Below are 25,277 nucleotides of genomic sequence, written 5' to 3'. Positions count from 1 at the left end.
GTCTCTTCCAAGGTTACAAAATGTCTGGTCTTCTGCACTGGCTCCCTTGAGGGCCCAGCTCTGTCTGACTGCTTATAACATTTCTATCTAACTCAGCTGCCTATAACACTAGGGATGTAGCTCAATACTAAGGCTTTGGGCTCAATCCTCAGTATAAAACAGAATAGAAAAAAAAGCAAAATAAAACAGGGGGCTATAGACTGTAATAGCCACTCTGCAAGACAGGCTCAATGGGAATAACATAGGAAAAATATAATTTCTAACATGTTGGATGTCAAATGTGTCAAGTTTGTGGTCCCACAATCTAGAAATTAAGTCATTAACCAAAAGAATAAGTTAGGAGAATTTTATTGGAAATGAGGAAAGAAGAACTGAATTTCCAAGAAGGGTCACAAATATGGTAGCCACTGACGCCCTCTGTCAGGGGTAGTTTTACTACAAAGTCATAGTGTAGGTACAATGTGGGTCAAACTATAATCAATTATAGGATTACAGATATAGCTGCTTAGCTAGTATTGATCCAGTAATGAAATGAGTCATGAAGCAAGAGTGCATGGAAAGAACAAAGACATTTTGAGGACAGAATGGGGCCATATATTCTGGTCACCCACCTGGACAACTGATTCCTATCTGGAATTACTAGACTGAGTGGTATAATAAGTACAGGATATAAGTCAATATAATGTCTATCTCTTAGGGAGATATATACAACTGGTCATTAGAGGCCTAGCCTGTTTCAGATGCACCTCCAGTCACAATTCTGATGTCTTTATTTTTCACTGACTTTCTTTGAGAATCTAGTCTCTGTCTGACTGTATACTAATTTTTATCAGACTTAACTCCCTGAGATAGCATTTTTCCATAATTAAGGTGCAAGGACTTCTAAAGAAAATATATTAGAATGGGGAATTTACCTATGACTCTGGTGTTGAACATTAGGTTTTATTACAATCAGCAGCTTTAGGGTGGGGTAAGTTTGAATTTTGAATATGATTCTTTATTTTTTTGTACCGGGAATCAAACTCATGACTGCGTGCTTGCAAGGCAAGCCTTAATGCTGCTGAGCTAAACCCGTGGCACTGCATGTGATTGCTTCTTTAAGGATGATTTTAGCATCTTCAGCCACTGTGTCAAGGAAATGCAGTTTCAAGTAAGAAATTTTACTAAAGTAAAATCCTGTAGCAAGCAGACCTCCATTAACTGAACAGAATTTCTCCACATATTCCAAAAGTTTTTCCATTAGGTTTTTTTCATTATCCTTTTCCAACAAATTTGGAGATTTCATCATTGCCTTGAGTTTTTCCATCGGCACTTGCAAATCCTTAGCCAAACTCTTCAGTGATGAATCATCCACTCCAAACAGGACTTGAAAGTGGTTTAAACTTGCTTTCAGCTTCTTCATGTCTTCGGCACTCATCATGCCCACTGCAGGAAGGGTAGCCAATAGTCCACCCACCAAGGCTTCTAGCCAGATGTACTTCTTTTGAGACTCTCGCTTTTTTTCAATGGCTGCCTCAGTAATACTAGGCAAGGAGAGCATAAAAGCATGCTGCTTTTGAACAGGGATGTCCTTTATTAGGGCATTTATTAGGATTGGGAAATCATACTTAGATAAATCTTTGTTAGAGATCAAGAAGACTTGTGGTTCGATCATGCCATTCTTCTTCAAGTTGTCCAGACAGTTGTTTCGGATTTCCTGCAAGACTGCCTCTTTATTAAATGTGGATGGTTTACTTCTCTTTTCATTTGTTATGTGAAGGTCCACCTTGGTTCTCACAAAATACAAATTTTTTTTCATAAGTCTGATCACTTTGGCCAGTTCTATTTCACTTTCCTTGAAGTGTGTAGCAGAAGCAATAATAAAAAAGTCATATTCAGCAAACTGTACTTCCTGAAGATAATCTTTTTGTTTGAAATTGGTGGTTCCTACGCCAGGTAAGTCCCACAACGTGACATTGGGAATCTTTGGATGAGTGTATGGCTGTCTCTTCATGGTTGTTTCAGTTATCCCAGTGGGAGCTGCATCTTTGGAGTCATGCTTAACCTCTCTAAGTGCATTGATCAAGCTGGACTTTCCTGCTCCAGATTCCCCTGTCACAGCAATGTTGAGTTGTGTACTATTGATTTCTTTTAATGCAGTAGTGATCACAGCATTTGTTGCCCGAATGTCTCCTTTTTTCAAGTGTAACTCGATTGCAGTGATGGTTTCTTGAGGGATGAATTTGTTTTTCATATGTAAGTTCTTAAAATATTCAAAACTTGAGAAAAAATCCTGGTGTTCTTCATCATTAGGAGTCTTGGAGAGCTGCTGGCCCATGACAGTGAGTAAACAGAGGAGCTGGAAGAGAGGGGAGAGCAGAGTTGAAAGACATCACTATGCCAGAAAATTACCCTTGTGATTTGCTCACATCAAAACTGCTGCAGCCTCAGTGTTGTTTCCCTCAGTTACGCCTTGACCAAGATTAGTTTTCATGTCATTCTGCTTCCTCTCTCTATTAGTGTATGTTTGCTATATAGAACATTTTTTAGTTTGATTATATATCAATATATAATGCATATATAATCAATATTCTTGCTCATTTTTTGTTCCTCTGCTTTCCTCATCCCCTTCATCATCTTCAAACAGTCTGCCTTTTTGTTTCCTACCACCTCTCCTTTACTACAGTTTTACTTAGTTATTTATGTATTGTGGTACCGGGGATCAAACTCAGGACCACACATTTGCCAGGCAGGCGCTTATGCCACTGAGCTAAATCTCCAGCCCTATTTATTTATATTTTAGGTTTCTTCTATGAGAGAAAACATGTGGTATTTAACTTTTTGTGTTGGACTTATTTCACTTAACATTATGATCTCAAATCCATCCATTTGCCTGAAAACGACATCACTTCATCCTTTATTGTTGTTGAATATATATAAATGGAGATATATATATTATATATAAATGGATATATATATCCCATAATATATGTAAACAGTTGTCTGTTGACTGGCATCTAAGCTGTTTCCAGAGCTTAGCTGTTGTTGTGCTGCTATAAACGTGGATATACATGTAGCACAATCTTATGATATCTTTTATGAGTGTACGCAGGAGAGGAATAGCTGGGTGGAGTGGAATTTCTCTTTTTAGCTTTTTGAGAAATCTCCATACTGATTTCCACAGTTTACGTTCTTTCATCAGTTTACATTCTCACCAAGAATGTGGAAGCGTTTATTCTGCCCTTGCTTGCAGTCTGACCAGCATTTGTTGCTTTTTGTGATCTTTGTGATAGCCCTATTTCTTGCCATACTGCTAAGCAAGCTTGTTGGTTGCTTTAACAAAAGTGAAGCACCAAAGAATAAATCCTCAGTCTTTTATTGCATCTCTATACAGGCTTCATTAAGCTAGTTGTGGGTCCCTGGGCTATTATGTATATTGTTCAGATATAAATGCAGTAGGAAGTCATATGAGCAAGATGCAGGCTTTTTGTAACAATTTTAAAGGGAAGAGACAAATCTGAACCTCATAGTCAATAGTCCAAAGTCTCACCTTTTTCATTTTTGAAGGAATCAAGGTCATCTCACTGTCAAAACGGATTTGAACTTTGAATGAACCTTATATTTGTAATGAAGAGGTAATCACAAGGCTTGGATTCAGTTTCCCAGTGGTTTACTGAACAGAACTAGAACTCATTTTTTTGGCACAATGAGAATTGGGGTTCCTCCAGGAATACTGTTAGGAAATGGGATTATGGCCTTTGTGAGAAATCTTGTAGGGAATGAGATTAGAACTTTCCCTGTATTTACAAATTTCTTAACAAGGAGCATTATGTTCTTCAAGTTCTCCTTCCTTTATATATGCTTGGAAAGTAAAAGGAAAAGGGAGTCAAGATCCGTGAAAAGGAGGTAAGATTATATCCACATATAAAGTATATTACATTATATTATGTATGTTCTTTCATACATTAAATTGCATGAAACTTTATATAATTTAGGGTACAATGATCTTTTGAGATATGTACACGATGTGGTTTCTCAATCAGGATAAGCATACATATTTCCTCATTTCTTTGTGATGTAAATATTCAAAGTCCCTTTTTGTCCCTCTATCATATAGTAAGTATCCTTATCTGTCATCAACCAACTGTGCAGTAGAACACCATAAATTATTTCTTCAATCTGACTGTAACTTAGTTCTCACTTGCCAAGCCTTCTTTCCTTCTTCATTTTAGCCTTTGTTGAGACTACTTCCATGAGATCAATGTTTTAGATTTCACATGTGAGTGAAATCATGTGCTATTTGTCTCTTTTGTGCCACCAGTATTTCATTTAACATATTGTTCTCCTGGTTTCTACCTTGGGAAAATTAATAGGATTTCATCCTTTTAAATAGTTGTTAATATTCCACCATCTAAAGATATATTACATTTTCATTAGCCATTCATCAATTGATGAACACTTAAGTTGTTTCCATTTCTTGGTTATTGTGAGTAGTTCTTAATTAATATGGTTTTGTTCATGTTTCGTCAACAAATAATTTACTTGGTATATATGTTCAGGTGTGGGATTGCTATATCACCTGGTAACATTAATTTCTGGGAAACTTGTGTACTGTTTTCCCATAATAACTGTACTAATTTATATTCCCATGAATAACATGAAAGGGTCCCCTTTCCTGTACATACTGACAAGTACTTGTCATGTTTTATCTTTTTGGTTATAGATATTATAATTAAGTGAGGTGACATTTCATTTTGAGTTTGATTTGCATTTCTTGAATAAGTAGTGATGTTGAGTTTTTTTCATGTATATATTGATCATTTGCATGTCTTCTTTTAAGAAGTGTCTATTTAGGGGCGGGGGGTTTAGCTCAGCGGCATAAGCGCCTGCCTTGCTAGCAGGCAGTCGTGAGTTCAGAAAAAAAAAAAAAAAGAAGTGTCTATTTAGATCTACTACTCATTTTAATCAGGTTATTATTATTATTATTGTTATTTTTGGTACTGGGAATCAAACTCATAGCCTTGCATTTGCTAGGCAGGTACTTGTGCCCTGAGCTAAATGCCCGTCAGGTTATTATTATTATGACTGTTATTTTTGTTATTGAGTTAATATTCTGGATATTAAGTTGTAATATCCTATGAGTTGTAAATATTTTATTCCATTCAGCAGGTTATTTCTCTTCCATGCAAAGTTTTTTCACTTTGATATAAAATTTTGGTCTATTTTTTCTTCTGTTTGAGTTTTAGATTATTGTCTAAAAACACCATTGCCTATTTCAATGATCTGAAGCATTTCTTCTACTAGTAGTTTCTTGGCTTCAGGCCTTACTTTAATACATTCTGTGTTTTTATATATAGTGAGAAATCAGGAATTAAATTCAGCCTGCTATATGTGGATGTCCAATTTCCCTAGAACTGTTTGTTGAAGAGGCTCTCATTCCCCTAGTGCGTGTTCTTAGTGCTGTTGTGAATAACCTGTTGGCTTTCCAGGGGTGGATTAGTGTGCTTGCTTTGGCAGCACTTATACTAGATATGCGGGTTAAGCTCTCTTTTTACTCTGATAGCATGCTTTTCCCCCCTTTTTGTTTTTTTATTTTTTAAATTTTATTTTAAAAGGAAAAAAATCAGAAAAAGAAAAGCCAAAACAGATAACAATAGCAAACTCAAAACATAACAATATAGGTTTTCAAAACAGAATGAAAGAAATTTAATAATGGTTGTTATATTGCACATTGTTCCCTTTTTTCAGAAAGAAAAGAAAATTAGAGAAAATAGAAAAGCAGAAAAAAGGTACAATACCGAATTTAAAAAGCAACATCATAAAATTGCTGGTTGATATATTACTCATTGTCATCTTAAAAAATAGTTGCCAAAGTCACAAAATCAAGGCATAGTGGCTAGATTCTTAAACAATGACAGTGCAAATCATTCTGTTCACTGTTCCAACAGAAATTCAGTAGTATGGTCATCTATCTTGTATATTATACATACTGTTATACCCTTTAGAGCACTTTCCTTCCCTTTCATATTCACAATATCTATTATACTTTTTGGATCCCATTATCCTGTCAGTTTTTATTTTTTTTGCACTAGAGAGAAATGTGATATTTACTAATGTGAGTCTTGTTTATTTCACTAATGAGGATATTCTCAACCTGCCTCCATTTACCTATAAGAGCCTCAAGATCATCATTTTTTATGGCTTAGAAGTATTCTGTTGTATAAAAATATCACATGTTTTTCATCCACTCTGCAGTTGATGGGCATTTTTGTTGTTTCCAAGACTGAGCTATCACAAACTGGGCTGCTATGAACATGGGTGCACATTTATCACTGTGACATGACTTTTTCAGTTTTTCTGGGAAAATACCCAGGAGGGGAACAGCTGGGTTGAATAGAACTTCCAATTGTAGTTTTTTGAAGAATCTCCATACTGATTTCCACAGTGGTTGCAGCAGTTTGCACTCCCACCAACAGTGGAGAAGTGTTCCTCCCCACCCCATCTTTGCCAGAATTTGTTATCAGTTGTTTTCTTGATGGCAGCCATTCTTTCCTGGGTGAGATGAAGTCTCAATGCTATTTTAATTTGCATTTCTCAAATCACCAGTGATGGTGAACATTTCTTCATATATTTATTTGCCATTTGTATATCTTCATCTGAGAACTGTGTGTTCACCTCTGATGCCCATTTTTGGAGAGGGGCTTTGAATTTGAGGGAAGGTCGATGTTTGTCAGTTCTTTGTATGTTCTGGATATAAGTCCTTTGTCTGAGGGATTGTTGGCTAAAATTCTTTCCCATTCTGTGGGTTTTCTTTTGACTTTCTTGGTGATTTCTTTTGAAGTACAGAAACTTTTTAGTAATATGAGATCCCAGTTGTTAATTCTTTGAAGTATTTCCCATACAGTTTGTGTTTTGTTCATGAATTCTCTGCCTACCCCTACGTCTCCAAGATTTTTACCCACCTTTCCTTCAGTAGATTTAGTGTTTCTATTTTAATATTTAGATCCTTGATCCATTTTGACTTTAGTTTAATGCATGGTGATAGGCATGGGTCTGTTTTCAGTCTTTGGCATGTGGAAAACCAGTATTTTCAACACCATTTGTTAAAGTGGCTATCTTTTCCCCCGTGATCATGTTTAGCCCCTTTGTCAAATATAAGATGGCTGAATGTCTTTGTAGTAGTATTTGCATCTTCTAATCTATTCCACTGATCTTCAGGTCTATTTCTTTGCCAGTACCATGCTTGGCTTAATTACTGTGGCTTTGTAGTATTATTGCAAGTCAGGAATTGAGATGCCTCCTGTCTTGCCTTTGTTGCCCAGAATCGCCTTTGCTGTTCTCGATTTCTTCTGTTTCCAGATGAATTTTAGGAATGTTTTCTCTAAATCTGTAAGGTACGTTAATGGTATTTTGATTGGGATTGCATTGAATCTGTATAACAGTTTTGGGAGTATGGCCATTTTCACAGCATTGGTTCTTCCTAACCAAGAGCAAGGAATATCTTTCCATTTTCTATATCCTCTTCAATCTCTTAATCAGAGTAGTATAACTTTCAGCATATAGGTCTTTTACATTTTTGGTTAGGTTGACTCCTAAGTATTTGATTTTTTTTAGATGCTATGGTGAAAGGTGATATTTCCATAATTTCTCGTTCAGTGAGTTTTTTGTTTGTGTAGAGGAATGCTATTGATTTTTTTCGTGGTGACTTGGTATCAAGCTACGCTGCTGCATTTGTTTATTACCTCTACTAGTCTTTTAATGGAGTTTTGGGGTCTTCTATGTACAGTATTATATCATCTGCAAATAATGATAGCTTAATTCTTCCTTTCCTATCTTTATTCCTTTTATTTCTCCCTCTTGTCTGATTGCTCTGGCTAATATTTCCAGAACTATATTGAATAGGAGTGGTAATAGTAGACCTCCTTGTCTTGTTTCTAATTTTAGAGTGAAGGCTTTCAGTTTTTGTCCATTTAGTATAATGTTGGCTGTTGGACTGTCATAAATGGCCTTTATGAGATTGAGGTACATACCATCTATTCTGAGATTCTGTAGGGTTTTTATCATGAAAAGGTATTGAATTTTATTGAAGGCTTTTTCTGCATCTATTGAGATGATCATGTGATTTTTATTTTTGGCTCTGTTGATGTGGTGTATTACATTTATTGATTTGCATATGTTGAACCTTTCCTGCATTCCTGGAATAAATCCCACTTGGTCGTGGTGTATAATGTTGTTGATAATTTGCTGCATTCTGCTTGCCAGTATTTTATTGAGAATATTTGCATCAATGTTCATTAGTGAAATTTGTCTATAGTTCTCCTTTTTGGTTGGGTCTTTCTCTGGTTTTGGTATCAGAGTGATACTTGCCTCTAAGAATGAGTCTTAGAGAACTGATTTTCTTTCAATTTCATTGAAGATTTTAAGGAATATTGGCATTAAGTCTTCTCCAAATTTCTTATAGAATCTAGTTGTGAATCCATCAGAACCTGGGCTTTTCTTTGTTGGTAAGTTTTTAATCACATTTTTTAATTGCAGTAGCTGATAGTGGGTTATTCAAAACTGTTATATCTTCTTGATTGAGCTTTGGCAGTTTATATGTTTGTAGAAATCTGTGCATTTCCTCTGTGTTTTCCACCCTATGTGAGTAGAGATTTTCAAAGTAGGTATTCCTGATCTTTTGAATTTCCATGGCATCTATAGTAAGTTTCCTCTTTTCAGTCCTTATTGCATGGATTTGAGTTTTTTATTTCTTTTTCTTGAGAAGGTTGGCTAGAGGTTTATCAATCTTATTTTCTAAAAAAACCAGTTCTTTGATTCATTAATTCTTTGTGTTGTTTTTTATTTCAATTGCATTAATTTCTGCTCTAATCTTTACAATTTCCTCTCTTCTCTGAGCTTTGGGTTTGACTTGCTCTTCCTTTTCTAGAAGCTTGAGATGTAGCATTAGGTTATTTATTTGTGCTCATCCTGTTTTCTTGATGTGACTATTTATTACTATATATTTTCCTTTTAAGCTTGCTTTCATTGTGTCCCATAGGTTACAGTACGTTGTGTCTGCATTTTCATTGTATTGTAGGTATTGTTTTATTTCTTCTTTAATTTCATCTGTAACCCACTGGTTGCTCAGAAGGTTGGTATTTAATTTTCATGTATTTATAAAGGTTTTGCAGGGCTTTTACCATTGATTTTAGTGTGCTAAGGTCAGATATTATGCATGGGATAATTTCATTCCCTTTGCATTTACTTAAGAATATTTTATGAGTTAATTTATGGTCTATTTTGGAGAATGTCCCATATGCAGCTGAGAAAAATGTATATCCTGATGTGGTGGGGTGGAACACTCTGTAAACATCCACTATATCCATTTACTCACAGGTATGATTCAGTTCTGTTATTTCTTTGCTGACCCTGTTTTGTTGATCTATCTCTTTGTGACAGTGGGGTGTTAAGGTCTCCTATTACTCTTGTGTATTTGGTTTTTCAATTCCATTAGTATTTTGTATAGTTGGGTGCTCCTGTATTTGGTGCATATATATTTATAATTGTTAGTTCTTCCTCTGGTAGTTTTCCACTTACAAGTATGTAGTGGCCTTCTTTATCTCTTTTAATCATTTTAGGTTTGAAGCTCACTTTGTCTGCAAACAGAATAGCTACCCCTACTTTTTGATGCATTCCTGTTGCATGGAATACCGTTTTTCCATCCTTTGACTTTTAATCTATGAGTTTCTCTTTGAGTCCGATGTGTTTCTTGTATACAACATATTGTGAGGTCTTATTTTTTGATTCATTCTGTCAACCTGTTTCTTTTGTATCCATTTACATTTATGGATATCACTGATATGCACTGGCTTGACTTTGCCATTTTGTGTTCTTGTTGTTGGTTTCCTGTTTTCCTCCCTTGTTTAATTTCTTGTCCTGGCTGGTGGTTTCTTTCTGTGGTTGTTCTGGAGATTGTGTTCATTTTTATTCTATCTAGCATGTATTTTGATATTCTTTCTAGGGTTGGTTTGGTAGATGTAAATTTCTTCAGTTGTTCTTTGTCATGTTTCTCCATTATCTTGTTTCTCCATTAAATTTGAAGGATAGTTTTGCTGGGTATATCAGTCTGCATTGGAAGTCATTTTCTTTTAGAATTTTAAGTACTTCATGCTCTTCTTGAGTTTATTGTTTGTGTTGAGAAGTCTTCTGTGATTCTGATAGGGTTCCTTTATGGATGATCTGTCTCTTGTCTCTAATAGCTTTTAAGTATTCTGTCCTCATGTTGAATTTCTGTGATATTGATTGTTATATGTCTGGGTGTAGTATTTTTTTTTTTTTTTGCTTATGGCTATTTGGAGGTCTATATGCTTATCTGTATGTTAGTTTCCATTCTCATGTTTGGGAAATTTTCAGCTATTACTTCTGTAAATAGCCTCTTGATATCATTTGTGTCACCTTCTTTTTCATTTATACCTATCAATCTGATGTTGTTTTTCTTTGCATCATCTTGCCTTGTTGAATTATTATTTCCTGACTGCTTGTTATTTTTAAAAATTTTCCCTTTCCTGTTCAGTAGTTGCAATCTTGTCTTTGAGGTCTGAAAGTCTATCTTCACTTTCATTGAGGCAATTTTGCCAACTTTTAGTGGAATTTTTGGTTTCCTGGATATCTCTTTGAATCTGTTTTATGCATTCTGTTGTTTCTTATATTGGTCATTCAAGGTTTCCTTCTTTTTGCAGTGTTCCTTTGATTTTTTCTAACTTCTTTAGATACATCCAGCATTTCTTTCTTTACATTTATCATTTCTTTTTTAACCTAGGAGTTTATTTCTGAGTTCTTTTATAGCTTCCCAGAGTTGTTTCTTTAGTTCAGTCACAATCATTTCAGGAGTTCCAGGTGTATGGCTTACATTTTCTTGTATGTCTATGTCTCCTATGTTTGCTTGGGATGGGTTGGAGGTTTGAGATTGTATTTTGTTCTATGATTTTGTCATTTTCCTATATTTTCTTAAGGAAACTGAGAATATCTATCGTTACTGCAGTGGTTTCCCCTGTTGAGTGGAGGTCATTAGACAGGCCTTGCCAGGTGACTCCCAGCCACTCAGGGTCACTGGCAGGGGCCCAACTAGGCCAGGAGGGAACCTTCTGGAGTCCCTAGATGATGGGGGATGCTGGCTGGGCACTACCAGGCTCTGAGTGACGTGATGTGCCTGTAAGGCTGGGTGAAGATCACTGAGTGTGCTTTCAGCTCATGAGGCAGAGCAAAAGTGGCTAAAGGCCACTTGGAGTTTGCTGGGTAGGGCTCAAGTAGGCCAGGAGGGACCTTCCTATGAGTCCCCGGTGATGGTGGATGCTGGTTGTGGTTCCACCAAGCTCCGAGTGACACACCGAGGCTGCACCTTGGGATGGATCTCACTGCATGCACTTTTGGCTTGTGATGTGGAGTGCAGGCAGCTCTGGGCCTTTTTTCCCCCCAGTTACAGGGATCAAACTCATGTCCTCGCCCTTGTCAGGCAGGTGCTTATGCCACTGACCTAAATCCCTGGCCCTATCTTGTTTTAAAGTTCTGTATTGTTTTGTTTTGTTTGGTTTTATTCTGCTTTTGTTTTGTTTGATTTTATTATATCTAGTGGCATGGGCAACTATTTCAAAGATAACAAGATATACTATGGTAGCCACTTTGGATTTACTATCATCTTGTTTTAAAGTCCTATATTGCATTCATAGTTTTGTTTTTATTGGTTCTATTTTGTTCTGTTTCACTAGATTTTTAATATTTCTGAAGGTATGGGCAGCTATTTTAAGGCAACAAGAGGCATTATGGTAGCCATTGTTGATTTTTTTATTATCTTGTTTTAAAATTCTGTATCATTTTGGTTGGTTTTATTTTGTTTAAAATAAAAAAGTTATATTAAAAAAGAAATAACACCAAGAATCAACACAGGTAATCATATCAAATTAAAGTCTGCACAACAAAGGAAAGAAACAGAGTGAAGTGACAACTTGCAGAATGGTAACCAGACTAATGTTTAGAATATAGAAAGAGCTCAAATTTTTTTAAAAATGAGGACTAGAAGTTTCACTCGACTCAACTATTCTTATTCTTAGTATCATCTTGAAAGAAGTAAAAGCATCATACTACAGCAATATAGGTACACCCATATTTATAGTGGCACAGTGCATAATAGCCTAATCTTGGGAACAACTCAAATGTCCATCAACTGGTGAGTGGATAAAGAAGATGTGTTTTTTAATACAGTACGGTACTACTCTGCTACAAAGGATAACTTTGAGACATTTGTGGATGCACCTTGAGACCATACTACTAAGTGAAATAAATCAGACACACGTGTAAATACCAAATTGGTTTTCTGTTGTGAGAAACTTAAAGTTTAAATAAGAATCAAACTATATAGCACAATGTGAAATAGGAAGAAAACGTTCAAATGGGAAGGGAAACTAGGGAGGTAGAGGAGGAAAGGAAGGAATGGAAAGGAAAAAGTGAGAAAAGAAGGACAAAACCAAAACACAGTTTTGTCAATGAGGGAAAAGGGGTTGAAGGGAGGGGAGCGGCACAGGAAAAAGCCAAGTTATTTCATGTACAGGTAAACATTCCTTATGAATATGATCATTATGATTATTTAAAATGTACTGATAAACTCATTTAATAAAAAAAGAGCTAAAAAATCTGTTAACATTTTAATGTGGACATAATAGAAATTCAAATTAAAACAGAACTACCATTCCATTTGACTTCAGGAAAAATGGCTACCACCAAGAAATCAAATTATTCATGTGAATGGGAATGTGAACTAGTACAATGACTGTGAATCACTATGGACATTCCGCAAAAACTACATGCAGAAGTTCCATTGGAGTCATTTATTTCCCTGCTAAGTTTCTTCCCAAGAATTAAGGACACTATATGCTAGAGATACATGCATATTCATATTTATAGCAGCAGAACTAATAATAACTAAATCTCAGAAGTAGCCTAAATGTCTATGAACAGATAGATGAATGAATAAATAAAGTATGGTATTTATACAGTGGAGTATTCCTCTACCACAAAAAGAATTAACTTGAGTCACGTGTAGCAAACTGGTTGCACTTTCAGGCCACGTTAAGTGAAATAAATCAGACATACAAGCTTCAATATTGCATGGTTCTCTTACATGAGAAACACAAAATATAAATAAAAATAAAAAGAAAAGATAGGTAGTAGGAAGCAGGGTGGTTGATTCTTTGCAAAAAGGAGAGGCAGGAAGAGAGAGAGGGGTTGGGGGGTTAGGGAATGATAAAAGAATTAAGATGTGTTATGTGCATATACCTGCAGAGTATGTAATAATTATGTACTGCAAATGTGCATCACAAAAAATTAAAAGAGTGCTGCATAACAAAAAACTTAGTGGATTAAATGAACACAGTAATACAAAAGATAAATTGTAAATAATTATGTCAGTCAGTTTTGTATATTACCCCTCTGTCATGAATTATTTGTATTTAATCTACTCATAAGACACCTAGGACTTTTAGGAGAAAAATTATTTCTGATTCTTGAAGCCCAGTGATCTGCATGACTATATTTTAAGCCAGTGTATTTGAAAATCAGTGTTCAAGGGTTTCAAGTAGTCTACTCTTAATTTTTTCTGTGTGTTTGTGACACTTTCTCAATAAATGAGAGATATAATATTTCAAAAACTTGCAAGACAGTGTAACTACTGAAGGAAAAGAAGAAAAGATAATAAACCAAGCACAACAATTTGAAAGTAGGAATTAAGATGGAAATAAACCTTATCTATCAATAAAAAATCAACCAATCAATAAGCAACCAATCAATAAATAAAATCAATCAATAAAATAAGACAAGTTAAATACAAATCAATGTGATAAAACACACTTAAACAGGAATGAGACAGAAAACCTGAATTTGAGGAAAAAGTATGAAATTATAAATATCAAGAATGCCTGAGAACAAGACATGTTTATGCATTCATGGAGAAGCAGTCATGTGCTCTCTGCATGTCCCCTCTCATTGCATTGCCTGTATCAATACAGACTGGAAGACTGCCAATTCCCAGGCAAAATGGTTAATGAAGTAGAGGAGCTGCCTCTGAAGGGAATAAAATCTAAGGAAAAAATGAAAAGGAAAAAAAAAACACAAGTGGATATCTGTGTTAAGCAATCTTCTAAGACAGCCCACTGTAATCCCTGAGTCCTACACTCAGTTAATTGTGTAACTTCCCTCGCCCTAATGTTGGCAAGCCTGCATCTTGCTTCTCACAGAGACAATACAATGCAGTGGACTGAGTGTCTTTACCCTGATGCAGTCCAGTGAGTTTGTGGCTCTGTTTTGCCTGCAGACTGTTCCCTTGCTGAAGTAAATTGCCATTTCCAGAGTCCATGTAGCAATACCCTGAGGGCATCCATTATTCGTATACAGCAAGGAGCTGAATTTTTACTGCAATAGTTCTCAGGGACCTAAATCCTGTTTCCACCAATTAAATGAGTGTAGAAAAGACTGTGCCCTCATTTGAGCCCCCTGCTGACACACCAGTCCTGTCTGACTTCCGTGAGTGCAGACTTGTGAGAAAGGATGAAGTGAAGCATCCATTAATCCATGCTCAGACTCATGAGCTAGAGAAAGTATGAGATGGTAAATGTGTATAGGTTTAAACTGCTAGGTTTTGGGGAAATTTACAATTAGATGAAATGATCAAGTGAGAGAGAAGTGCAGTGAGAACAAGAGAGAGAGAGAGAGAGAGAGAGAGAGGAGAGAGAAAACATGAACATGCAGTGGATAATCCTACAAATGTAAGAAGAGAAAAAAGATGAAAGAGAATCACATTTGTGACCCAATACCACATCACTTAAAATCATAGATTTATAGACTCACTTGGTATATCTTGCAAACCTACACATATTAAACATATTAAAGTACCGAGATAGTTAATATGAATACTGGAGTTAAACAAGAGTAGCATTGTGCAAAAGGAATAACTGAAGGAGGAAGAGAGCCTTTGCTGGATCCATGAAGGGCAGCAACCATACAGTAAGCAATGGAATTTACTTCTACATTGCAACTGAAGATTCAAACAGCAAAAGAAGAAGAAAACTAGGGATCTAAGGAAGTTAGCCTAAATTAATGCAAAATGAACAGGAGTAAACCCAAAAGAACAAGAACATGAAGAAAATAATAGAAATTCCTTTAAGGGGCATTTTTTTTTTTTTTTTTGGTACCCGGGATGTTACTAATGACCACATGGCTACCAGGGTGCTTAAGCCACTGAGTTAAATCCCAAGCCTTTAAGGGGCATCCTTAAAATGTGAATAATTATCAAAATTAGAACTTAAAGAAGTGTCACTGAAACAAAAATAGTCTAACAAGACAGGAGCAAACGGAGATAGGCAAAAAATATATGAGAGTTTGAATGCCACACAAAACTTAAATGTGGTAATATGAATTTCAAGGGGCCATGACAAATTTGTCAATAAATATGAAACCAAATGAAATAAATGTATTTCTATAGAGCATAAGGTTGAAATTAGGGAGATGGTAAATGGAAAAATGCAGTAACCAGAAATCATGATAGAAATTGAGAAAAATATTTAAGCTTCCCTATTGCAAAATAAGAGATCAGATCTAAAAAGATTCAAAAGGTTCTACAAATTATCAAAGATTAGAGAATATACATTCATTGTAGATTTAAAGATGAAAATAAAAACTTTGCATTCATCCTTAATTCATTTTGGATGTGAAATGTCACTGATGGTTAATCTGAATAGTTAAACTAAGAGAAGAGAAAATGACAAATCAGTGTGAATTATAATCATAGCTACAAAATTATTCAAAGTAATAACACTAGCTACCTGAACACAGGTAACACAGGTAACACAGACATAAATACACTCCTCCCCACATATACACAAACACGAACTCAGGTAGCAATATATGAGTGTGACATTCTAGAAGTTGGAGGAAACAAGATGGTTGTTGAAATGGATTTTCATCTCACTTCAATACTTAGATTTGGTATTCTGACCTATTCTTCTCCCCAAACTACCTCTTCGCAGACATCTCATCCTTAACTAAGGGAATGCTGCAAAATCATTGCATTCATCCTTGATCCTTCCTTTCCATCTCATCCTGTCTTAAATTTGTCAGTGAATCCTTTTGGCTCTGTATGGTTTTCATGGTGAATGTCCCCCAAAGGCCTGTGGATATAGGTAGGCAGTGAAGGAGACTGGACCATGAGTGCTGCAGCTGACTCGCCAGAAGGAGGAAGCAGCTAGGTTCCTCCTAGGTCAGAAGAGATAGGTTGCTTGGTCTGCCTGGGATGGGGTATTTTCCTTCCCAGCTCCTGCCTTCCCTTTCTGCCTCCTGGCTGGCACGAAGTGAACTGCTTTTCCCCACTATGCCCTAGTGCCATGTTGTTAGTAGCCTGGAGCAGGCAGAACACTGCCCGTGACCATGTGCCAAAATAAACCTCTCATTGAGCTCCAGGCATCAGTTGCTGTGTCTCAGCGTTGGGGAAGAGTAACCAAGACAGGCTGCATCTCCAGGTTCATCCGTACTGACTCACTTGACATACATCAGCCAGTCTGCCTTCTCCAAGGCGCCATCATTTCCAGTTTGCATTATGTCAGCCCTTAGGTAACTGTGTGACCTTGCTCTTGCCAATCATATAAATTACAGAGCACAGCTAGAGTTGTCGTTTTTAATGAATAAGTTAGCTCATGTCACTCCTCTCCTTTAGGGGATTCTTGTTTCACTCTAAGTGAAATCCCTTCACATTCCCAGCACACTCACCACACAGAACACATCTTTGAACTCACTTACTACTTCTGGGTCCTCTGGTTTCTGCATCCCAACACCCTGTTATCCCTGAGCCATGTTCTTACTTCAAGAAGTTTGTACTTACTGTTCTCACATCCTTCATTGCTTTCCCCTTGATAGCCACAAGGTCCTTAACTCAATCACCTACCCTTAGGCTCTGTTTATGTCCCATGAGGGGAAGGGGTGGGAAGGTAAAGAAGATCAAAAAGAGAATCAAGATGTATTATGCATATATACCAACAAGGAATGTAAACATTATATTCTATAAACATGTACTAATAAAAAATTAAGTCACACTTTCTTTAAATTTTATATTTCATTAAGATAAAAAGCTGTACTTGTTGTTATCATTCATCTTCCTTATTTCTGTTTCTTTTGTGCTGTAGCACTAAGAGCTACATGTGGTTTTTATTTACTGTCAGAGTCCCACAGTACACTTGAGCCTCTGGGTGGCAGTATGAGTTTGGTTTTGTCCGCTGATCTACCATCAATGTGCACAAAAATGTGATAATTTACTTCTCAGGAACTGAGAAGTGAGAGAGGAAATCACGTGAGTGCTCTTGTGAACAGTGGTTCCAACTTGTCCAGAGGTCATCAAAGTCCTACTCCACTTATACAGAATGGGTTCAAAGATTTTAATACAGGTCAAAAAACTTCCTAATACAAAATAGAGGCCTCTCTAGAATGAGTAAATGTGCACATGAGCCCGCACAAGCACGTATAATTACATGTGCAGGCTGTCTACCTCTATCTAATCAGGAAAAAGCGGATAGAGCTGTGCAGAAAAGAAGAGCTCCAGAATGCTGTGTGCTCTGACTATAGATACAAGGTCCTTGCAGTGTGAAGAGAGAAATGTAACCCACATCCAACAATCAATCATGGCTGCTTGCTTAAAAACAAACAAAACAAAAAACAAAAGGCAAATGTATAAAATTCAAAACCTCTGCAGATTTCATGAATCACATTAATTAGAATTTTGCTAGTAGCATCCACATACTTATCAATCAGTCCGGGGAATCTTAAACAAACTGTTAAAGAAATTACACATGAATAAATTCATTTTCCAGTGGTTTAATGCCCACAAAGTGCATATAAATTAGAAGAAGAAAAACAAAACATAGGAAGTATACAGTATGCATTACCTTTAGCCTTAAGACAGGATGCAGTCTTGAGTATTGGAACATTAAAGGGGCTAAGTGGTTTCTGAGAACACAGATGCAGAATGACAGAACATATCTTCACGATATCAGGAAAACATGACAATGAACCAGTGATTAGGAAGATGATCAAGGTGCAGACATGCATGTGCCTCTGAAGTGGTTCAGGGTAACTGTGTTATGCTGAGGATGCTAGAAATCTCTAGAGGCATTTCTGGTGGCCACAGCTATTGGCTTACGGGGTGAGACTAAGGATGCTGCAGGACATCCAAAGTATACAAGACAAGAACACCTGCCCCCACCCTGGCCCTCATCCCCGTGCATTCACACATATGAACAGGCCCAAAATGTCAGTAATGTTAAGGCGGGGTGCTCTGGTTTCTGGGAAAGAGTGAGCAACCTAGTCTTTCCTCATTCAGGCACCTTATAGCACAGCATAGTTTTGGGGTGAATAGGACTGAGGGACAGTTTGGGAAGAAATTACTTCCATTTTTCAAGAACATCAGTAGGGGAGCTTGCAGATGGTTATGCTACTTGCTCCTCTTGAAATAAAGAAAAGCACATGGAAATGTAAAGAATTTTCATCCACTATGATATAATGCAGGGCAAGGGATATGATGCAGATAAATGGTGGGCATTGTGCTGACCCTTCAGGTGGCCAAATAAGCGTTTTCTTCTATTGCAGTCTTCAAAGGAGACTAGAAGTTGGGATGATGATAAAGAACACAAAGACCAAAAGAAGAATAAAGCAAGCAGCATGGCAATCTATCCTTGCCTGCGACTGCTTGTGAAAATGAATTAAAAGAATTCAGTGACAGCAGGGTGTGGTAGCTCACACCTGTAATCCTAGCACTCAGGAGGCTGAGGCAGAAGGATCTTTGCGAGTTAGAGAGCAGCCCAGGCCACAAAGTGAGCTCAAGGCCAGCCTGAACTGCATAGAAAGACCCTGTCTCAAAATGACCAAAAAAAAAAAAAAAGTCCAGTGAGCTGTGTGCCCCAGGGAAGATGGGCCCAGGGACACCTGGTAGAAGCAGCACCTGAGGTAGCTGGTGCTGGGAGAAATGGAGCCTGGAAACAGCACGCAAAGTCCAGTAGTGTCGAACAGGAAGACAGAGATCAAGAGAATATAAGAAGAGAAGTTAAACCTGCAAGTGACCACAGATACAAATACTGCATCAAGATTAACTGAGGAAGCAGACAGGGATCTCCAGGCATATACAGACCATCAGTGAAGAAGCACCTCCCGTTCCCAGCTGATTTCACCTACTTGGTTTTCCCTCTCTCTCTCATTCAGTCCAAATTCCTTGTTTTAATAATACATACTCAAAAATCTTTCTTGCTAGTCTTATCCACTGAGTATGTACACAAAAAGTGAGAAGGATTTCTGATATCAACAATTATAGCACATAATTGATACTATTGTATCAACATATCCTGGTAAGTCTTAAGTTTTTACACAAGTGTAAGAAAAGATTATTAGCAATCCTACTTTTCAGTAAAAGCAAAAAAGAACAACAAGAACATGAAAAGGACTCCTGAATTGTAGACATTCCAGAGTTTGTCTTAGAACAAATGGCAGGCAAAGAACTCTTTTCCAAGTCTAGCTTTCACTCAAGTATGAGAAATCAAAATGTTGAAGTGGATAGAGAAGATAAGAAATAACAGGCTTGAGACATAACAAACCTCATATATCCTATATTTGGTGATGTGTATTCAGATATATGCATTGTCAGCTATTCTAGGTGAAGGCACTAGAAACAGACAAAAACAAGTGGATAATTTTACCAAGTAAATACTATTCAGTATATTTGATAATTTGAGTAATGTGCGATGCGATACATAAGTCAATCCTGCCTCCCTCCTGTTCAGGATCTCTTGCTTGCAAACCTAGTGTCCCAGCTCTCCAGCTCATGCTTCTCAGTATCTTTTACCCATGAGTTCCATAGAGAAAAAGAGGTCCTTTAGGTCAGATATCAGCTTTGCATGCTCTTCCTGAATGACTAGAAATACCTACTGTTGGTTGATGTACTTCAGGGCACAGGGATTGTCCTCCACTGTGATCCAGTCTCTTCCTATGTCCTCTGCTCAGCCCCTGCAAGTGGCAAGTGCAAGGCAGCAGCTGGACTTGCAAAATCACCTTTTATCCCTCAGTGTGAACCAATCAAGGAGCAGTATGGCAAATCACCTGTCTTTTATCCTTCAGTGTGAACCAATCAAGGAGCAGTATGGCAAATCACCTGACTTTTATCCTCCAGCGTGAACCAATCAAGGAGCAGTATGGCTCTATGTGCATTCCAGAAACCATGGCATTTCCAAAAATAGGAAAGTGAAAGAACACATTTCCTGGCTTGTTTCACTTTCTTGTAACTCAGCTAATGAAGAGAAAAGAAATTGCACTGCTCTGAGATAAAGAAAATAAACAACAAAAAAAATGTGGCTTGGAAGCCACACCAGAGGCAAATAACTCGCTGACACAGTAGGAACATTTTCCATCATTTTGAGACACATATCCTGGCTGCTGACTTTGCAGATAATATCTTGAACTAAGATTTCCACACTATCAGCTGGGGAATAATAATCATTAACGCACACATCAATTTCCTTGCTAGAGTTTCTAAGCTGCACTTTTCTTTTTCTTCCAGGGGGAGTTTGGGCTATTAAATCTAGAAACTCAGTTAAACACTGAAAAAAAGAAGTCAAAGCATTATAATTTTTAAATAAAGTAAAAGTATTTTTATGTACATATTATAAAAGTGTAAGTGCTAAAACAAGACTGAATAGAACTTATACAACTCTTTTATTGGTGTAATATTAATTTAAAAACAAACATCTTTTAAGTTGTCCCTTTACAGACACAAACCAATCTTAACGTTCCAAAAAACTCCAAAATGACAACTAAGATAGTTTGTAGACCAATAATCTTAAGTAAATCCACTGACACAATTAATATGACAAATTAAAATCCCAAAAGTTACATGTGATAAACTAAAAAAACTGAATTTTCTATGAAATCTACTCTTTCCTATATAAGTAAGCTTTTGATTTATAGCAATAATTATATTAAAAATCAAGTACAAGCATCCTGAAAATCAGCGGGAGATTTCTCAAAAAAACTAAAAATAGAAATTCCATTTGCCCCAGCTGTACTTCTGTCCTAGTTAGCTTCCTGAAAAATCTAGAGCTGTAAGACCACAGTGATACATATGTACAGTGGCACAGCTCGTAACAGCAGTTTCTTGGAAGAGGCCCATATGCCTACATGACTGGAGAAACAAGGTGTGATATCTACACACAAAGAAATACTACTCAGCCATAAAGAAGGGCAATCTTGAGTCATTTGTAGGGAAATGGATGGATTCTGAGATCATAATTCTAGGTGAAATAAGTCAGTCACAAAAGGTTAAATATCACCTGGTTTTTCTATATTAAAAAATCTAAATATAAGTATTATCAAAGGCATGTAGAGAAACAGAGGGAGACTCTGTAGGGGTGGGATGCGGTGTGGGGAAAGAGGGAGGTGGGGCAGAGGAGGAGCTGGGCAGATCTGGGGTGCCCTCACTGGCCTCTCTGCATGTCTGGAGGACTCTGGATTTCTGCGCCCAGACTGCTGGAGTTCCCTCAGGCTTCCAGGTGCAGTGAAGGAGAGAGGTGGGTTTGAGGCTTCCACATCAGCCTCCCCATTCCCGGCTTCATTTGGAGACCTGCTGAGCTTCCGATAGGTGGGCTGGCCCACACTACCAGCCTAGCCCAGCCTGTTTAGCTGCCGTGCCTGGCCATAGGTCTGCAGAGGAGGAGCTGGGCAGATCTGGGGTGCCCTCACTGGCCTCTCTGCGTGTCTGGAGGACTCTGGATTTCTGCGCCCAGACTGCTGGAGTTCCCTCAGGCTTCCAGGTGCAGTGAAGGAGAGAGGTGGGTTTGAGGCTTCCACATCAGCCTCCCCATTCCCGGCTTCATTTGGAGACCTGCTGAGCTCCCGATAGGTGGGCTGGCCCACACTACCAGCCTAGCCCAGCCTGTTTAGCTGCCGTGCCTGGCCATAGGTCTGCAGAGGAGGAGCTGGGCAGATCTGGGGTGCCCTCACTGGCCTCTCTGCGTGTGTGGAGAACTCTGGATTTCTGTGCCCAGACTGCTGGAGCTCCCTCAGGCTTCCAGGTGCAGTGAAGGAGAGAGGTGGGTTTGAGGCTTCCACATCAGCCTCCCCATTCCCGGCTTCATTTGGAGACCTGCTGAGCGCCCGATAGGTGGGCTGGCCCACACTACCAGCCTAGCCCAGCCTGTTTAGCTGCTGCGCCTGGCCACAGGTCTGCAGAGGAGGAGCTGGGCAGATCTGCGGTGCCCTCACTGGCCTCTCTGCGTGTCTGGAGGACTGTGGATATCTCTGCAACCAGGGAGGGTCCACAGGTTCCTGAAGCACTGCGGCCTGTGGTGAGTACCCTAACCCGGCTGCGATTGAAGAACTGTGGAGCTTCCAAGGGGCAGGTGGGCGCACAGTGTCCCTGAGGACCAGCTTGTCTGGAACTGTGGAGTTCTAAGCAGGCAGAGGAGGGCCACTGGATCTGTAGGCCTAATGGCTTGGAGTAGCGCAGCGCCAGAGTCCCAGTAGCTCCAAACATAGAAGGGGATTTTCAACAGATCCTGAGGAAGCTTTCAAATAACACTTGAAACACAGAAATATAGGAAAATGACAAAACGAAAGACCAAATTACAACCTCAAACCTCCAGCCCTTCTCAAGAAACCCTAGGAGCGATGTATATAGAAGAAAATATATCCCATCCACCTCATATATCGGACACAATAGCCACTGAAATTGACAAGCAACTCCAGGAAGCTTTAAACAAATTCAAACTCGAAATAATCTCCCAGATAAAAGAAGAAATGATAAAAGAAATGAAAGAGATTCTAAAGATATCTAAAGAAAACAGATAAAAAATTGGAGGAACTAAACAAAAAGATAGAATCCCTAGACGAGCAATATAAGAAACAAACAGAATACATAATGCAGATGCACAGAGATATACAGGAAATAAAAAACTCCACTGAAAGTTGTAAAAACCGCCTTAATGAAAGTGAAGATAGAATTTCAGACCTTGAAGACAGGATTGCAGCTAGTGAACAGGAAAGGAAAGATCTTTTGAAAATAACAAGGAACCAGGAAACAACAATTCAACAACTGCAAGATGATGCAAAGAAGAATAACATAAGAATGATAGGGATTAATCAAAGAGAGGGAGACAACATGAAGGATGTCAGGAGGATATTTAGAGAAGTAATAGCTGAAAATTTCCCAAGCATGAGATCAGAAACTGACATCAGGATCAGTGAAGCATATAGAACTCCAAACAGTCATAACCAAAATAAAATTACACCCAGACATATAATAGTCACCATCCCAGAAATCCAACACAAGAATAGATTATTAAAAGCTGTCAGAGAGAAAAGACAAATCACTTATAAAGGAAAACCTATCAGAATCACAGCAGACTTCTCAGCACAAACGATAAAGTCAAGAAGAGCATGGAGTGAAGTATTCCAGATCCTAAAGCAAAATGATTTCCAACCAAGACTGATATATCCTGCAAAACTATCATTCAAAATAGATGGTGCAATACGATACTTCCATGACAAAGAACAGCTGAAGAACTTCATGAACACCAAACCAACCCTGCAAAAAATATTGAAAGACAGTTTAGATACACAAAGGAAAAAACCACTAAGCAAAGAAAATAATTAAACAGAACCGAAAGATAAAGATGCAACAGCAGAGAGATAACATTCCTACAATTAACCAGCATTTAACAGTAATAACCATTAATGTAAATGGTCTCAATGCACCAATCAAAAGAAACAGACTAGCAGAATGGATCAAGAAACAAAATCCAACCATATGCTGTTTACAGGAAACCCATCTAACCCAGAAAGATACTCACAGACTGAAAGTCAAAGGATGGAAAACAATTCTTCATGCAGCAGGAATCCAAAAAAAGGCAGGAGTAGCCATTCTGTTTGCAGACAACGTGAACTTTAAACCAACAATGACCATAAAGGACAAAGAAGGTCACTACATACTCGTAAGGGGAAAACTCCAAGAGGAACAGATGACTATCTTAAATATATACGCACCAAACTCCAGAGCACCCAGTTATATAAAACAATTATTAACAGAAATGAAAACTCAAATTATCAGTAACACAATTGTAACAGGAGACCTTAATACGCCATTGACACCAAGGGACAGATCAACCAGACAGAAAATGAGCAAAGAAATAACAGATCTGAATCACACCTGTGAACAAATGGGTTTGATAGACATATACAGAATGTTCCACCCAACAACATCAGAATACACATTCTTCTCAGCAGTACATGGATCATTTTCTAAAATAGACCATATATTAGCTCACAGAACATATTTAAGCAAATGCAAAAGAGTTGAAATCATCCCTTGCATATTATCGGATCATAGCGCTCTGAAATTAGAAATTAATGACAAAGGATACTGCAAAAATTCCGCAAACACATGGAAACTAAATAACACACTCTTGAGTAATCAGTGGGTGACAGAAGAAATTAAACAATACCTAAAAGAAAATGAAAATGCAGATACAACTTACCGGAATCTGTGGGATGCAATGAAAGCCGTTCTGAGAGGAAAATTTATTGCACTGAGTTCCCACATCAGGAAAACAGAACGAATACAAATAAATAACTTGATGCTACACCTCAAACAGCTAGAAAAACAAGAGCAAGTCAAGCCCAAAGCCAAAAGAAGAGAGGAAATTATAAAAATCAGAGCAGAAATCAATGCAATAGAGACTAAGAAAACAAGCCAAAGAATCAACGAATCAAAGAGTTGGTTCTTTGAAAGAATAAATAAAATTGATAAGCCCCTAGCCAACCTTATTTAAAAAAGGAAAGAAAAAGCTCAAATTCATGCAATAAGAAATGAAAAAGGAGAAATCACTACAGACCCAATAGAAATACAGAGGATCATCAACACCTATTTCGAAAACCTCTACTCTCAAAAGTTTGATAACACAGAAGAAATAGACAGATTCTTAGAAGCATATGAAGTACCAAAGCTAGATCAAGAGGATATAAATCTGTTGAATAACCCAATCTCTGCTAATGAAATTGAGAATGTAATTGGGTCCTTGCCCACCAAGAAGAGCCCAGATGGATTCACTGCAGAATTCTACAAGAAATATAAAGAAGACCTAATGCCAACACTCCTCAAACTATTCAATGAAATTGAAAGGGAAGCAATCCTTCCTAAGTCATTCCTGGAAGCAAATATTACTCTAGTACCAAAACCTGAGAAAGACCCA

At 37.6% G+C, this 25,277-nt stretch overlaps 1 protein-coding gene across 2 annotated transcripts in view; it reads right to left on the bottom strand.

The window, feature by feature from the left end:
* Positions 1-332: 332 nt before the first annotated feature.
* Positions 333-25,277, bottom strand: part of LOC100712679 (interferon-inducible GTPase 1) — a 60,863-nt gene continuing 35,918 nt past the window's right edge. Inside the window, exons 1-2 of one of the 2 annotated variants that reach the window (XM_003477214.4) lie at positions 19,966-20,100; positions 333-2,338 (exon numbers count right to left, since the gene is read on the bottom strand). In XM_003477214.4, the coding sequence (XP_003477262.1) occupies positions 1,052-2,317 (1,266 nt within the window). In that variant the 5' untranslated portion in view covers positions 2,318-2,338; positions 19,966-20,100 and the 3' untranslated portion in view covers positions 333-1,051. Of the gene's footprint in view, positions 2,339-19,965; positions 20,101-25,277 lie in introns of those variants that run through there. The other variant, XM_063232404.1, reaches the window with a different exon arrangement.

Source organism: Cavia porcellus, unplaced genomic scaffold (assembly GCF_034190915.1).
Source record: "Cavia porcellus strain 051 isolate PalLab524CR breed Dunkin Hartley unplaced genomic scaffold, mCavPor4.1 scaffold_21, whole genome shotgun sequence".
Lineage (NCBI taxonomy): Eukaryota > Metazoa > Chordata > Mammalia > Rodentia > Caviidae > Cavia > Cavia porcellus.
The sequence above is the reverse complement of the archived record's forward strand: the minus strand, read 5'-3'. Positions and strand labels throughout refer to the sequence as shown.